Source organism: Oryzias latipes, chromosome 18 (assembly GCF_053564925.1).
Source record: "Oryzias latipes strain Hd-rR chromosome 18, Olatipes_Hd-rR_3.1".
Classification (NCBI taxonomy): domain Eukaryota; kingdom Metazoa; phylum Chordata; class Actinopteri; order Beloniformes; family Adrianichthyidae; genus Oryzias; species Oryzias latipes.
This window is the reverse complement of record NC_136254.1, coordinates 12,147,341-12,164,413: the sequence shown is the minus strand read 5'-3', so window position 1 is coordinate 12,164,413 and position 17,073 is coordinate 12,147,341. Positions and strand designations below refer to the sequence as shown.

General features: G+C 40.5%; 1 protein-coding gene across 1 annotated transcript; it reads left to right on the top strand.

Moving 5' to 3' along the window:
• The first annotated feature begins 977 nt into the window (after positions 1-977).
• LOC101163613 (uncharacterized) lies at positions 978-7,062 on the top strand. The gene is made up of 11 exons (XM_004079962.5): positions 978-1,231; positions 1,590-2,767; positions 2,877-3,068; positions 3,170-3,259; positions 4,744-4,897; positions 5,033-5,208; positions 5,301-5,492; positions 5,586-5,681; positions 5,884-6,022; positions 6,114-6,257; positions 6,340-7,062. Exons 2-11 carry the CDS (start codon positions 1,592-1,594, stop codon positions 6,387-6,389), a joined length of 2,409 nt encoding a protein of 802 aa, XP_004080010.2. The 5' UTR covers positions 978-1,231; positions 1,590-1,591; the 3' UTR covers positions 6,390-7,062.
• The last annotated feature ends 10,011 nt before the right edge of the window (positions 7,063-17,073 follow it).

The following is a 17,073-nucleotide window of genomic DNA, read 5'->3' as shown; positions in this document are numbered from 1 at the left end:
ATAATGAGATTAAATCCTAATAACTGAGTTTTTGAAGGGATCATGGTATGAGTGTTATAACGCCCTGATGAGGTGTCCATTATCAGAAAATAATGGACTTCTCCAAAGCATCCCTCAACTGCAATCAGGCTCTGACGTCGTACATTAATTTCAGCCGCATGATACCTCATTGGAGCATTATTCTTTACACAATACATAATAGTTATAAATTAAAAATCATTAGTTCATTTCGATTAATGCAATTATTTGACACCCATAATATTGGGTATTTGTTTTTTTTAGGGCAAATTCAATTTAAGTTGCATTTCACAGTTTTTTTTTTTAGTTTTCCAATGTTATGTCATATCATTGACAAATGATTAGCACTGTTCTAAATGAGAGGTGTGGTTGACAGCTGTCTGTCCAAGAGCAAACAACCCACTGATGATACTTAACATAAGCACAAGCACTCACAAAGCCAGTTCTCTTTAGCTTCTGTCACCTTTTAGTGTTTAAATTTTACATTGTAATATTTTGCTTTGGGGTAAAACACATTTTAATGATTAAAGAAATTAGTGTTGGGGAGTAAAGTAAATTTTCTAAACACACTTGTTGGCAAGAATCTTGTCATTCACAATAAATATTTCTGAAAGTAGTTAAGAAACCAACAACACATAAGTAATGCCACTGTTTCTGAAAGAACTACTCTTTTATAAGTCAAAGACTTTTGAATTCTGCCATTTCAAGAGTTCACACATTTTTTTTGTTTTTTACAAGAAATATAACTTTAAAAGTAAGCAATAAATTACTTATAACAGATAAAAATGTTGCTCACATGTAACATTTATTGGACCTTACCTTTTTATTATTAACATAAAAACCTGAATTTTTGGTCAAATTTGCAAGTTAAAATTGACCAATATTTGTTAGCAGAAAGGAATTTGTTGGAAGAAAAGAATTGCAGGCCCTTATTACATCACAGCCTGAAATCCTTGTCCACCCTTCCCTGGGGGACTTTTGGTGTCAGTATTGGTTGTTGACTAGTCTGTTGTCTTAACTCTTCCCTCCCCTAAGTTAAAATAGGAGACAGAGACAACAGGTGTCACAGCTTTACTTGGGACCTGACTGAAAACGTCAGGGAAAGTCCACCTAAAGCCACACCTGAGAAGAAACTACAAAAAGCCATCATTCTGAGTTGGTTCACTGCTTCAGCTTTCACGCCGTTTCTGTCCTTCCTTTGAAGACTACACAGGTAGGTTTAAATACATTTTCTACTTCTTCCTATTTAACCAATAACTCTGAAATGTCTTTGGTTGTAATTTACCAATACCTAAAATATTGCAATGCTAAAAAGCTGTGATGTAAAAATGATAATATTTTTTTTATTCAAATATTACAATTTCCTTAAAATACCAATATAAATATTGTCATATTTTGAAAGGTTAGTTCAAAGCGTCCTTTGTCAGTATACAAAACTGATAAAAGTCTTACAGATTCACATAGAGTAATTTTCTGTTAAATGCATTTTGAAATAATCTTTATTTGGTTATTTAGGTCTAAACTACATTATTTTGTTTTCTAACAATATTATCTGGGTCTCTCTGTTCAAGGCATGGAAAAATACAAGCCTCTGCTCTGCATCGTCTTTATGACTTTGTCTTGGGGATGTATTAGGGTCTTTGCTCAGAATACTACGGATGGTTTGAGCACTACGCCAGCAGGAATGCCTTTACCTGTTTCCAGTGACATTGTTACAACTTCTACCAAAAATTCTGCAAAGACTACAATCCACAGTGTGACAACAGGTATAGCTCAAAGAATGACAGCAAGTTCAACCCAAAGTGTGGCAGCAGGTACAACCCAGAGTGTGGCTGCAGGTACAATACAGAGCATGGCAGCGGGAACAACCAAGAGCGTGGCATCGGGTACAACCCAGAGCGTGGCAGCGGGTACAAGCCAGAAAGTGGAAGCGGGTACAACCCAGAGCGTGGCAGCGGGAACAACCGAGAGCGTGGCAGAGGGTACAAGCCAGAAAGTGGAAGGGGGTACAACCCAGAGCGTGGCAGCGGGAACAACAAAGAGCGTGGCATCGGGTACAACCCAGAGCGTGGCAGAGGGTACAAGCCAGAAAGTGGAAGGGGGTACAACCCAGAGCGTGGCACCGGGTACAACCCAGAGCGTGGCATCGGGTACAACCCAGAGCTTGGCAGCGGGTACAACCCAGAGTGTGGTAGCAGGTACAACCCAGAGTGGGCCAGCAGGTACAACCCAGAGCATGGTAGGAGGTACCAGCCAGAGTGTGGGTGCAAGTAAAACCCAGAGCGTGGCATCGGGTACAACCCAGAGTGTGGCTGCAGGTACAACACTGAGCATGGCAGCACATACAACCCAGAGTTTTACGATGTCTGCAACTCAGAGCGTGGCCGCAGGAACAACCCAAAGCATGACAATATCTACAATACCAAGCATGGCACAAACAACCCAAAGCTTGACAATATCTGCTATCCCAAGCGTGGCAAAAACAACCCAAAGCGTGACAATGTCTGCAACTCGATACGTGGAACCAGGTACAACCCAAAGCCTGGTTGCGGGTACAAGCCAGACCGTTACAATGGCTGCAACCCAGAGCATGGCAGGAGGTCTAACCCAGAGCACGACAAACAATTCAACGCAGACTGTGGCAGCAGGTCCAACCCACAACACCCTGGCAGGGAACAACTCAACATATCAGCCCACCACAACAACAGCTCCCCCTGTGTCACCAAACGTCACTGTGGAAACTCTTCCAGTGAGTGATATTTAATTTGAGACAAATTACAACAGAAGGAAGAACGACACCTCTTTCATGAAAAAAAAAGCAAATTTTCACACAAAGTATCTATCCTTTCTTTTTTTAGGGGAATGTTTCCAGAAATGAGTGTGGAAAGACACAACTGTGTGCAGCAGAGCCCCCAGAATGTGACCCATCCAAAGACAAATCCTGCTTTTTTCTTGGTGCCCAGCAGAAGAACGGTCAAAACTTTAACTTTGCACTCTCAGGACAGACTGATGGTTATATTGCAGCAACTGTGTCAAATAATGCCAATGGGGTATGTTACCTTATGATATTACAATGACCATAAATGTTCTGACAATCTAATGCTGTTTCTGTGGTTTACAGGCTTTTAAGTGTTTGTTTTTTCCCCCACAGAAGGCAGTTACCTATATCTGTGCCAACGAAAACAAGGAAGTACGATTTCTTACCGCCATCTTGGAAAATGACGTGCTAATATTTAGAAATGTAAGTTTTACAGTTATTGTTCATACACTTTTTCTATTCTGTCTTTTCATGTCCCTTGAATTTCCTTAAAGACTATGTATTTGTTATCCTAAATATTACAAATTTTTGTTAATGTTTAGGCAATTTAAAGCAGCAAAATCAAACATTTTGCTTTGTTGTGACAGGATGAGAAAGCAAAGATTATGGGAAAAAAATGATTTGGAAAAAATAAAATATCAAAAAATATATTTGCTAAAAGAAAAACATGTATGTTGTACTTTCCTTTGTAAACAGTTTGAAAAAACTTAATGGATAACTGCGTCTCAGTAGGAAAAAAAGGGTCTCTGACTGCTAGCCCTCAGCCATTGAGAATGTTACAATATTCTGGTATGGGCATTAATCCTATTAGACACATCCGACCTAATGACGTTACAAAGTACACACAAGGTAAAGGACGAGTTCTAAATCAGGTTAACACTATTGATACAACCAGGGTAATGTGATATTTGGACAGACAAGTCCTATATTTGCATAAACTCCTTTTGTAAACTTTACTTTGTCAATTATTTTTCTGTTTCGTTTATCTTGTCTACATTTCCGAGCAGACAGAAAAAACAGTGAGAGTAATGAAGACTGGGGAGAAGTTGGGGGAGATCCCAAAAGTCAGGGGGACAAAAAGAAAAGAAAAACAGAATTTGCCGAAGGTTTATTGTGGACAACATGTAAATATTTACCAAAGGGTGTATTTTTGTTCACAAGCCCGCATTGGGACCTAAACATCCAAATGAACAAAAGTGGCACACTTATAGCTAATAACTGCACAAACCCTCGTGTTTATGTCAAACACTTACATAACCTGTAGAAATACTTGTGTTTGTACAAGGTAAAGTACCTGTGCTCAGGTGAGTGTTTGTTAAGTTTTTGTAAATGGAAACCTGGATCTGCCCACAGCGTCTGCAGCACCAAATCCAAGGTTTGTCAAAAGCCACCTCCCTCCCAAAACACCAATATAAGATTAAAATTGTTCTTTTTTTTATTGCCTTCTAAAAATACATTTATAATAGCATACTCTGGAAACTGATACCCCTTAGTGCCCCCACCCCTATCAGTTCTAAGGAATCTAATGAGATTATTTCTACTGTTTTAATAGATTTTTGCAAACAAAACCAACTCCAAAGCCAAATGAAAGAAAAAAAACATTCCAACAAAACTGCTTGGAAATGTACTAGTTATAACTTTTACATACCACACCTTTGCCTTGAGCATGTCTCATTAACCATGCAAAAATCTACTATGTTACTCTGCTGAAAACAGAAGTTAACATAACTAAGAACAGGTTTCATTCCTGCAACCCTAAATTTTGAAGTTGTTTTTTTGATTCAGGCGAGACTTGAAGGAAGATTTTTATAAATGAGTTTTCATACTTTGTTTCATAACTACCAAATCTTTTTTTATTTATTTAAGGCTCACCTCTCTATAGAGTAATAACTATCGCTCCTCTGCAGCTCAGCGTAAACTCTGTGAAGGGCAAGGTCAACGGCAGAACAATCCAGTGCACATTCTTGGCTACAGTACCAGACCCTCTTGTTTCTGGAACTTCTAGAGCACGCAGAGCTACAGGCATCGCCCTTTCCGTCTCAACCGGATCATACAACGCTAGTAAGAAGACATCTGAGACATTTTATTTGAAAATGTTTACATGTTTAATGGGTAGTATCACAGAATCAATGCAAGTATTTCCTCAGGTAAATTATTTTATAATCACTGTGTTTTCTTTTCTGATGTTTGTCACAGCTTCCAGTAGTGTGGGAACTCCAACCCCAGTAATTTCCACAAAGGTTGACAGCCTGACAGACATTAATGCTACTCTTGTCAATGAGATCTCCCCAAACACAACAGCTTCAACAGAAGGAAACACAACAGCTTTTCCTATAATTACCAGCTCTGCTGCAGCAGTTCCACCTCTACTGGTAAGTGATAACAAAAAATTTAGAAAAACGTATAAAGGCTATGAAATGGCATGACCTGTATGTCACATGCATGAATATATTTGATTTTCCAGACTGCTGTGTCTAACAGTGGCTGCGGTTCTGAAAAACTCTGTGCAGCTGAGCCCTCATCATGCAACCCCGCTGTTGAAGGCACCTGCTCCTTTTTGTCTGCCAAGCATAAGAGTGGTCAGATCTTTTCCTTTGAGCTTTCAGGACGGTCAAGTGGTTACATCGGCTCTGTCTTTTCTCCTACCACTATTCAGGTATGACGGATGGTACTATTGTGAAACATAATCTTGTATTAAAGAGCTTTGTGTATCAAATGAATATAAAATGAGTCTGGTTTTATGACACAGGGTAATAACGACTCAACCTATGTGTGCGCCAACAACAATGGTACTGTTAAATTCATCACTGCCGTCCTCAACGATAACACATTGACAGAGAAATCGGTGAGTTAAAATGAAATGGAAGGCCTGTTGTTGTCAAGCGATTTGAATTTTACATCTCTAATTTTTATTGGGGCCAATAAACATTAAATACACTCATGTTGTACTATTTTACCTACTGTTACTCAAAGGGGCTTTTCCAATACTTTTTATCCCTTACACTACAGTGTTGTGTTCTTATTTCCCGCTTCATGTTATTCTGCAGCTGAACGTTACCTCTGGCTCTGTGAGGGGAACTATTACTGGAGATAAAATCCAGTGTATATTTGAGGCCACACTTCCGGACACCTCTAAACGAGCAGCAGGTTATTCAGTGTCAATATTAAGTGGAACTTTCAACTTCAGTAAGCATTTTCAAAGGCTCCCATTGATCCATCATTTGTATATTGCGTTTAGAAAGCTGTCCCTTTCTAATAATCTATTATTCTCATCCAGGTTCTGGAGCTTTAGGAACTCCTGAAACCCTTTTGAAAACCAATGTGGTAAACCTGACCGACCCTACCGCAAATGTCACCAGCCTTTCCAACATCAACGGTACAAATTCTGGAGTGGTGCCACACCACCAACCTTTAATACAAGGTACATAAAGCGATGCATGGTTTTCACCACGGCACCAACATGATTTACAAAACATGACTTCTTTTTGCCTCTTTCCCTTTAGCTCTGCTAGTTCCTGTTGGCGTCTTGGCTCTCACCATCCTAGGACACTGATTCAATCACTTCTCATCTATTAACAATTGCCAGTGAATGTACATTTTTGAAGCCAATTCCCACAAGAGTATTCCTTGTAGATTTACTTTCAAATCCATGATGCAGTTTTCTGAATTATTTTACAAGTGTAAAATGGTGTAACAGTAGAAAACAATGAAGAAGAGTTCAACGTCTTGTATGCAAGTATTTAAATGCATGAATGTTGTATCTCTGCTCCTTCAAAGAGGTGTATGGGTCTTTAAAACCCCATAATTGGAGTTTACAAAAAGCTTTACCACTGTTAGTAATACATTTATGTGCTTTTGACATGAAAAAGTATTTTTTGTAAAGCCTGATAACTTGATAACTAACCCTGGAAATGTAACCTTATGTCTGCTGAGAGGGTGTTGCTAATACCGGTAAATCATTTGAGATTTGGTCACTGAGACAGCTCAAAATTAGGATGTTAACAACAACCAATGAAAGTTAGTGTAATGGCTTCAATATTTTAACACATAAACACTGAAAGCATGTGTAGCTGCACAGTGAACAAGTGTGGGGGACAAATAATTGTAATATTAAGTTTAACAGGTTACCCTACCATTTTGCTCAAATGATGAAAACATATTTATTTAAAAAAAACTCTTCTACTCTGAGGCTTCTGCAAATAAAGGAAATGTTGTTGTCAAATCTCCATTTTGTTGTGTATTTTATTCTTAACTAACTCTTTTACTACTGCTAACTACAGGTTCTCCTCATTTTAAGTATCTGGTGAATGCAGTGATGTAGACGTTATTGCAACACAGAGCTTACACCAGACGGAACATTTGTATTATGAACTGCGTAAAGGCATCATTGGTGCAAATACTTCTCATCCCACTGGGGCAATGAGTGTGCTGATATTATCTTAAGCACAAACAAACAACACTGCTATGTATATTAAAGTTGTATCACATAACTGTTGCGGCCTGCACTTAAGCAGGTCGCAGGTAATGAAGATAGTAGCATTGTTGTTGATCAGCTGCTGGTCTGACTGATCTGACAGTACCTGTTCCAGCTCCAGGTTGAAGTGTACAGGAAGCTTACTCACACAGATCAGTACCAGTTATTTAATTCAAACCACCCTTTACAGCAAAAACTAGACATGATCAGGACTTTACAACACAGAGCCCAGGCGGTGCCCACAAGCTCTGACGGAAAGAAGAAAGAAGAGCAATACATCCATCAAGCCCTCCGAACCTGTGGATATCCCAAATGGGCATTCACCAGATCCCTACAGGAAAACAAGACAAAAGGGAACAAGAGCCTAAAAGGAACAGTATTTCAATTCCTTATATCTCAGGCCTGTCTAAAAAACTAAAAAGGATTTTTAGACAACACAATATCCCAGTTCATCTCAAACCAGTTAATACTCTCAGACAAAAACTGGTTAGCTCCCCAACCCCCAGCTGAGGACAAAGGACTCTTAACAACCAGAAACCATGTAGTCTAAGTTGACAATACCATCCAGTTTCAGGTCTGACTCCATCCCCCTGAGCTACCAGATATACCAGCTCTTTTACCAGCTAATTCAGAATTGACAAAGCCTCTTGGATAAGAGGTGCAATGTCTCCTAACTTTAAAAACTAAGTCCAGATGACAGCCCCTAAACCCACCACTGTGATGGAATCAACCTGGATGAATGAGAGTCTTCATAGACACACTGGACTCAGTAGTTAATGTCATTAGTCTTGGTGTGGACTGGTGTATTGCCATATACCTTAAAACCCCATCCATCCATTTTCTAAACCCATTTTGTCCCTTTTGTGGTCATGGCGCTACCGGAGTCGCAGGATTGCCAGGCTGGCGAACCTGGACAGGTCTCACACTGTCGCTGGGCCACAATCACACACCCATACACGCTCACATTCACACCCAGGGACAACTTAGAGTAACCAATTGACCTATGAAGCATGTTTTGGGATAATGGGAGAAGGCTGGAGTCCCTGGAGAAAACCCATGCATGAACTGGGAGAACACGTAAACTGCACACAGAAGGGTTCCTAGCTTGTGATTCTTTTGGGTCCTCCAGCTGGGACTTGAACCACGGGCGCTAACTACTGCACCAGCGTGCTGCCCCCTTAAACACCAAGATGAATATTGTCATTTTAAATGTACAGGATATGCTCCATATGACTAGGAGCAAAATGAAGTGGAATTTTTGAATAAGCTTGCTTTGATCAGCACTTTTATCAAAAATGACAAGCATTCTAGTGTCTATGTCATTGGTGACATGAATGTAGATATCACAGAGAGGCAGTTATGTGTGATGACAATAACTGCACAGACAGCATGCATCAGGTATTGTATAGTTATATAGTCAGTGCTTTACTTGAAGCAGGTGTGCCTTTCCGTAAATGCAAAAGAAAAGGAAAATTTAGGCCATGCTGGAGCACTAAACCCCAAGCTGAAGCCCTGGATGTTGTACCTTCCTCGAATTTAGCCAGCAGGCCTAGACAGGGTTCTATCTTTGAGCATAAAAAGCGTACAAATGTAAGTTATAAATATGTGAAAAGATTAATTAACAAGAACGAGCAAATTATAAGGACTGATCCATGACTAAAAAACTCTCAGAGCTTTTTGAAAAGAAGGAAAAGCTATTAATAACCACAACCTCCCTTACCCAACACTATAGATGAAGTCTCTGGCTTGAATAGGATTGTAGACATTTGGGTGCAGCATTATCATAAATTGTTTAACTGTGTTCAGAGTGAATCATGCTATGTTGAGAACATTGATTATGTTGAGTCTATTAAAGCACATGAGGTTTACAAAGCAATTTAAGAGCTATGTGAAAATAAAACAACTGGTATGGATCAATTTTCTGCTGGGGATCTTAAGTTTGCAAGTATGAGTTTAGTGCATCTTCTTGCCATATGCTTTACTGCCTTTGTTATGCCAAGTTTTATCCCAGACTCAATGATGAAACTACAAAACAGGTGGGGAAACTGCAGTGGAAACAAGTTGCAGCAAAGCTCCCTTCTTGCAGGCTGGAGGTCAACACAGTGCTTTTAAAGGCTGCTGCCATCAGTTTGGGTCCATCCTTTCCAACACCACACCTGAAAGTAATCAGAAAGTATGATGCACGGGGCTTCTGTCCTCTATTCTCATCTACTTCTCTCTTCTATTCTTGATAATTTAATTATTACTTAGTTCTCTGTGTCTCTCTTTGGTGCAGTGCGATTCTTGTGTTGTCTCTCTTTCTCTCTCCCCTCTGGGGGAGAGGAAAGGAATCCAGATTCCAGTTGGCTTGTCTATGCTCCTGTACCTGGTGCGTACCTCGCCTCTGGCTCGTCTGCGCTCCTTCTCCTTTACTTTGCCGTGGACCTTGCATCTGGCTTGTCTTGCGCCCCCAGCCATCCTCTGTTCCATCTGGATGAAGCTCATCTGCTACACTATTCAAATATGTAGTTGTAGAGTTAAATAAACTAATTCTTCTCTAAGAGTTCTGGTACATCACCTGTCCATCCTGGGAGAGGATCCATCTTCATCCCTGAGGTTTCTTCTTTTTTTTACATTCCTTTTTTACGAGTTTTTACTTACAGAGAAGGAGGGTCTGGTGCTGTTCCTCACTTTGATATGTATGAATGTGAGCACCCACTCGTTTTATTGGATTGGGAGGGGATGGTGCTCAGAGAGGAGGTTTTTTAGAGGATTGCTCACAAAAGCGTGACTGGATCAAAATATCACCACTGGTTTTCTGTTTTAGCCCCCCCAGCTGGGACTTGAACAAGTGGTCTTCTTGCTGAGAGGCAAGGGCGCTATTATTAAGGGCTTTGTATTAAACAGCTTTTGCAAATAAAAAGAAAGTTATAACTTCTTTTACAGTGGAGTGGATGCTCCCTCTCCAAACCCAGCAAGAATTTAGTGAGTGTCTGTGCCGTAAACTTCCTCCTGACGTGATTTCAATGAACAGATCCTCAGTTTATTGAGCTACAATCAACAGGTGCTGCTGTGTTACATGGATCTCTCAACCAGTCTCATATTTAGCATTGTTATCTGGGAAATATTTGAGGAAAAATCAAGGCAGGGAAGACATGTACAAAGTGAATGATTCTTTACAAAGTATAAATAAATGAAATAGAGGATCATTTCTTTTGACTGAAACTGTGGGGAACACCACCCTGTGATCAGATTCTTCAACAAATCTAATCAGAGTTGCAAAGAAAGGCAGGTGTAGGTATCCAATCCGTACTAGTCGTATGTGCGAAATACGTCAACGTCCGGGCGGCATTACCGTTTTTTTAGGACGTCAAAAGAGCTGTTGACAACACAAATTACCTCTTTAAATGTCACGGTTAGGATTAAATTGATGTAAGTGACGTAAGACCCGCTGTCCCGAAACACTGATGCCAACCTTCCACCAGAGGCAATGTGGGGTTTAATGTCTTGCCCAAGGACACTTTGACACATAGGCAGGCAAGGCGGGGATTGAACCTCCATCTTTTGACCAGAGGTTGACGGCCATACAACTGCACCACGGCCGCCCAGCTTAAAGCTCTTCTAAAAAGTCAATCTGGCGCAGAGAGAGAGGGAGGTCATTCCAAAGTTGGGGAGCGACTGCCTTAAAGGCGAGGTCTCTCTTAGTTTCAAAACAAGTTTTTGGAACACATCAAAGATTCTTGTCAGTGGACCTCAAGGAACGTGCAGTTTAGGGAGTTAAGGGGTTAAACAGAATCTTTCTTTATTTTTTTACTTTGTGACTTTATTTTACACGAGAGGTACAAAATAGGAGGAACAAATGGGCACAAAGGTAATTACAATTTAAAATGCATTCATAAAAGATGGGCCTGGCTGATGCAGCTGAAGAGATCACAATACTTCTCGTGTGTCTTAAAAAATAAAAAGCCAAAGGTTTTTTTTTTCATTGTGCAGATGTGAAAGTTCACACAGATGTTCTAAAATGTTTGCGTCCCGTCTTCATGTTAGCTATCAAGCAAAGGTCCTTCTTTCGTTTGAAGTTTTTACGCTCAGCCTGACTCGTCTCTCATCCTATATTATTTTAAGAGTCACACTCCAGCAGCTTCAACTCCTCTCGAAATGCCTCCGCCCGCCCCACTAAATAGAAACCAGGAAGTGTTATGCTCTGTGACTTGTGGTGTTGGTATTTATGGTTTATTTAACTGTAAAAGATAGTTCTCATGAATGGTGTGAAGCTCCTCCTTGGTTTTGCGCGGTTGTAATTATGTCTCGTGTTAAGTCTGGACGTTATCTCTGACATGAGTTGTGAGACACCTCCTTGCTCCACAGTTTGTATATGAACCCATTAGGCGTTGATCACATGCGAACACAATCAGTATCAATCTTTGTTTTAATTCCTATTTTTTCTTACTTGTGTCTTGTAAGTTAAGTTTAGTTTGTTGTAATTTGCTGTTGCTTAAATTCAGAAGGCATCTATTACTAAGACTGGGTGCAGTTAGAAACAACAACAAAAACCGCAAAAACCTGCTCCTTTTTGTCTGCCGAGATTCAAGTGGTCAAATCTTTACCTTTGAGCCTTCAGGCCTGTCAAGTGTATCAATCGGCTGTCTTATCACCTTCAAGTTCTGCCATTAAAGACTTAAACAAAGTAAGATGTTATCATGAGAACATCTTGTCTGAGGATAAATATGTAAACAAGTGTCAGGTACAAGTTTTCCAGTGCAAATGTTATGATGACTGTCAATTGTGTGCCAACAACAGTGATGGTGATGCTACATTCTCCACTGTCTCATACTGGAAAGGAAGTCAGCTGACTGCTTGAAGATTCATCTTTTATCGGAGCAGAGAGAATGAAAAATTTGCATTTTGTACCTCTAATATCTGGGATAAAAGGATATCTCCATAAAAAGGAGCCAGTGGATGAAAGCCTTCGGAGCGAAAGGCCATTTGGAAATTCACCACCATTTTATTATTTTTGTGTTATCCTAACTCTAGTCATCTCTGAAAATGCACCATGGCCGAAACAACCCCAAACATCTTGATCAACTCAACAGCCAACAAACGTCTGTGTGCTCGTGAAAAAACAGGATATGCTGATTAGAAAGCAAAAAATGAATCAGTGTTTTTGTGTGGGAAGCCAAACAGGAGCATTGACTCAGTAAATGAACTGTAAATGAATGTGAAATAACATGAAATTAAAGCTGCAAGTGGCATTGTATCGCTGCAGGTTCTACGCCCCTCCACGCCCCCCCCCCCCCCCCCCCCCTTTGACCTGCCCTCACTGGCTGAGCGCCTGCTACACGACCCCTCACTCTCCTCTTTTGCCCCTGCCACCCTGCTTAGAGCTGCATGTGACAGATTTAAAAAAGATGGATAAACACTACTTTCAGAATGGCAGTTTTTCTGTTGGTTTTATCACCATAGCAATCAACCAGCAACAAATAGGTCTATGTTACTTTTAAAAGACTTGGCAAAAATTAATTTTCGTCATTCTTTGGCAACAAAGGTTTTCCAACCACGCCAACATTCCTAATATATTCATATTGTATGTCATATCATTTCATTAAGCTTGAGCTGTGGAAGCTGTGGAAGACATCCTGCGTGGTTCCGGTTCCGAAGACATTTCGGCCGACTGACTTCAAGGACTACAGACCGGTGGCGCTGACCTCTCATCTGATGAAGACGATGGAGAGGCTGGTGCTCACACATCTTCGTCTCATGGTCAGCCAGTCGATGGACCCGCTGCAGTTCGCCTACCAGCCCGGTATCGGAGTTGAGGATGCTGTCATCTTCCTCCTGGACAGAGCTCTGTCACACCTGGACCAGACTGGGAGCTCTGTGAGAGTCATGTTTTTCGACTCAAACCGACTGCAGTATGTGAGGTCTCGCCACTGTGAGTCAGATATGATTGTCTGTAACACAGGAGCACCGCAGGGAACAGTTCTGGCTCCGTTCCTGTTCACTGTCTACACCGCAGACTTCATGTCCAGCTCAGCATCTGGTCACCTGCAGAAGTTCTCGGATGACTCTGCCGTTGTCGGACTAATCAATGCTCTCTGACAATGACAGAGAGTATAGAGAACTGATTCAGAACTTTGTGGACTGGTGCCAGCGGAACTACCTCCAGATTAATGCAGGGAAAACCAAGGAGCTGGTGGTGGACTTTCGCAGGCACACTCACTCTACATTAGCACCGGTGAACATCCAAGGAAGGGACATTGAGAGAGTGGATTCATACAAGTACTTGGGTGTTCACCTCAACAATAAACTGGAGTGGTCACACAATACAGAAGCACTGTACAAAAAAGGACAGAGCAGGCTTTATCTGCTGAGGAGACTGAGGTCTTTTGGAGTGCAGGGACCACTCCTAAAGACTTTTTATGACTCTGTGGTGGCATCAGCCATCTTTTATGGAGCGGTCTGCTGGTGCAGCGGCATCTCGGCAGCGGACAGGAAGCGACTGGAGAAGCTGGTGAAGAAGGCCAGTTCCGTTCTGGGGCTGCCTTTGGACTCAATACAGGAGGTGGGAGAGAGGAGGATGGTAGCTAAGTTATCATCCTTGATGGAGAACGACGCCCACCCCATGTATGAGTCTGTGTCCTCACTGTGCAGCTCCTTCAGCGTCAGACTGAGACATCCAAAGTGTCTGAAGGAGCGACACCGCAGGTCGTTTCTACCTTCTGCCATCAGACTTTACAACCTTAGCTGCTCCCAGTGAACCACGTTAATCAACGTCGTCGACTCTGTCCTATCTTACCCTGTGCAGTAACCAATCATATGATCATCCTGTGCAATATTTTGGAATGTATGTGTGTATATTGTGTATATAGGTGTTAATACTTACTCCATAGTCTTATTCTTTTATATACTGCTCTCTGTTCCTGTACTGCTGTCGCAATAAGGAAATTTCCCCATCGTGGGACTAATAAAGGAATATCTTATCTTATCTTGAGCCAAAAATGTTACCATTTTATGGGTTAAAAAAATGTAAAACCATCTTTTTTTCCCAAGTAGCTTTCCAATAACGCTCAAGGAATTAGATGGGAGTAGATCAAGATCCCATAGAGGAGTTTAAAATTTGTTATTGGTAGTAAAGGTGATTTTATGGGAGAAAATGTACATTTGTTAGGTTATCTGACAAATGAAGGAAGAATTAGTGGTTTGTAGATAACACCAATGCAGGGGTCACCTTTTTAAAAGGATCATACTTTGAAAAGAGGCTAAAAGTTGCACCTAAACAACCTATGTTAAGTGTAAATTATCATTGTCCTGAAGGTCAATGGTGCAACAATCCAGTGCACATTGTTGGCCACAGTACCAGAACCTCTTGATTTAATAAACAAGACTAGAGCCCGCAGAGCAACGGGTGTCACAATCTCAGTCTCAACAGGATCATTCGACGCAAGTAAGTCAACATTTGTACTGCGTCTTAAAGTGTTGAGATGAATTCCAAGAACGTGATGATAGATTTCAGCACATAAACTGGGATATAATACTCACAAATAACCCTCTTTTCTTTGTCTCTTTCAGCCACTCAAAGTTTGGGAACACCGACTGCAGTAAAAAGAGCAGAAAATGTTGACCTGACACAGACTAATACTTCAGTTTTTAATGTACTTACACCTGCTATAGTTCCAGTATTACAAGTAAGTGATGAAAAAATATTGTAAGAAATGTTTAGGGTGAATAATGACATTAAGTGTATGTCTCATGGATTAATTTGTTTTATTTTGCAGACAGCTGTCTCTAACACCGGCTGTGGTACTAAAAAATTGTGTAGAGCTCAGCCCTCATCATGCAACCCTGCAGTTTCTGGCAGCACCTGCTCCTTTTTGTCTGCCAAGCAGATAAGTGGTCAGATCTATTCCTTTGAGATTTCAGGACAGTCAAGCGGTTACATCGGCTCCCTCTTATCCGTTGACACTACTTGGGTATGTCAGGCTTTGTCATCCAAGACATTAACACCATGGAAACATAACCTCAAAAATCTCATTTTATGTATGAAGACAAATGTGCAAACAAGTATCATGTCTGTTTTCCAATTCAGGGTAATAACGATTCTGCCTATTTGTGTGCCAACTACAATGGTAATGTCACATTCATAACTGCCCTTTATGATGGGACTCAGCTGATTGTAAGCTCGGTACGCTCTTTTATTTTTTTTGGAGTAGTGTTGGTGTCAATTTCCTTATACCTAACACAAAGTTAATGTTGAATGAAAAACAAGAGTGCTGATAGAGCTTTTTTTTTTACCTTCTCTGAGGCCCAAAACATTCACACACACCTTCACTGATGGTGGCAGAGTGGGCTTGTAATGTGGGGTGCAGCGCTGAATTTTGTTATTCCTCTGCAGCTGAATGTGACCTCTGGATCTGTGTCAGGCAGAGTTGATGGAAGCACAGTCCAATGTACATACGAGGCCACACCTCCAGATACCAATACTCGAGCAGCAGATTACGCAGTTGCCGTCATCAATGGAACCGATAACACTGGTAAACACCATCCATGTCTGCCATTTTGGCCTTTTATGTCAAGCTGTGCAAACAAAACATTGAACTGTCTTCCATTTGCAGTTAATAGAGCTTTGGGAGCTACCTTCATTGTATTCAACACCAGTATATTAAACCTGAGTAATGTTACAAATAGTTCTCCTGGCATGGTGCCACATCAGCAATCCCTTCTGCATGGTAAATAATATGTGATTTTCAGCTGGATGTAGGTTTTATTTAAATGTACACAAGCACTTCAGATTTGTCTTTTTCCCTTTCAGTTCTGCTGCTCAGTGCTGGTATTCTGGGTCTCACCATCCTGACAGGACACTGATTCAAATGACACGTCCGTCATGGCTGATCTTAACCCTTAGTCAAGTGCTCAAGAAGGTTCCTTTATTTGAGATATGCAATGAACAAAATATTTTTTATTCCTACCTGAAATGATTATGCTATGATTAAATTATGAAGCTGATGTCGGCTGATTTTTTATAACTGAGCTCATTTATCCTTTTGAATTTAAAGAATTAACACATATGTGTTGTCTCAGTGTGATAATTGTTGGAGCCAAAAAAGTGAAAGTGTAAATCAATAAAATCTGATTCCAGTAGAGGTTACTGTGTCAGACGCAGAGGTTAATTTTGCTGTCAAACTTAAAAAAAAACAAACAAGTTATTCTATTTCAACCCTGTGTTTTTTTCTGGCCAATTGGACCGCGGTTCTGTGACTGATCTACCAAGTTTAAACTGTAGTACAAGTGCAGTAACTCTTTTCATCCACTAAGCCAGGGGTGTCAAACTCATTTTCACTCAGGGCCACATCATCAAAGCGGTTGTCCTCAAAGGGCCAGATATAACTTATACATGTAACTAAATGTAATGAAAAATAAACGTAACTACTCCTTAATGCTAAATTACTCATTTATTTATTATAACTTTTTAAAGTAACAATTACAGTTCCATAGAAAACATATGTTTGCTTGTTACTCTAGCATAAATCCTTTTAAATTTGATTCTGTCAGGTTAGGTTATATAAACAGTGTTTAAGTCCTAATGTATAGTTACCCAATCCCGTATTTCAAGTCAGATTCCCCCTAGATATTAATAAATACACACCAATTTCAATTTTTTATTTTAAGAAAATAAAAAATGTTATGCTCCTGCGGGCCACATAAAATGACATGGCGGGCCATGCGCATTGACACATGTGCACTAAGGTGTGAAGCTTATGACGCAATATCCGCGCTGTTGCAATGC

Excerpts from the sequence above, each read along its gene's own strand:
- LOC101163613 (XM_004079962.5), top strand. The coding sequence starts at position 1,592 with ATGGAAAAATACAAGCCTCTGCTCTGCATCGTCTTTATGACTTTGTCT. Across the intron at positions 3,069-3,169 it reads TGTCAAATAATGCCAATGGG|AAGGCAGTTACCTATATCTG; the intron begins GTATGTTACCTT and ends TTTCCCCCACAG. Across the intron at positions 6,023-6,113 it reads AAGTGGAACTTTCAACTTCA|GTTCTGGAGCTTTAGGAACT; the intron begins GTAAGCATTTTC and ends ATTCTCATCCAG.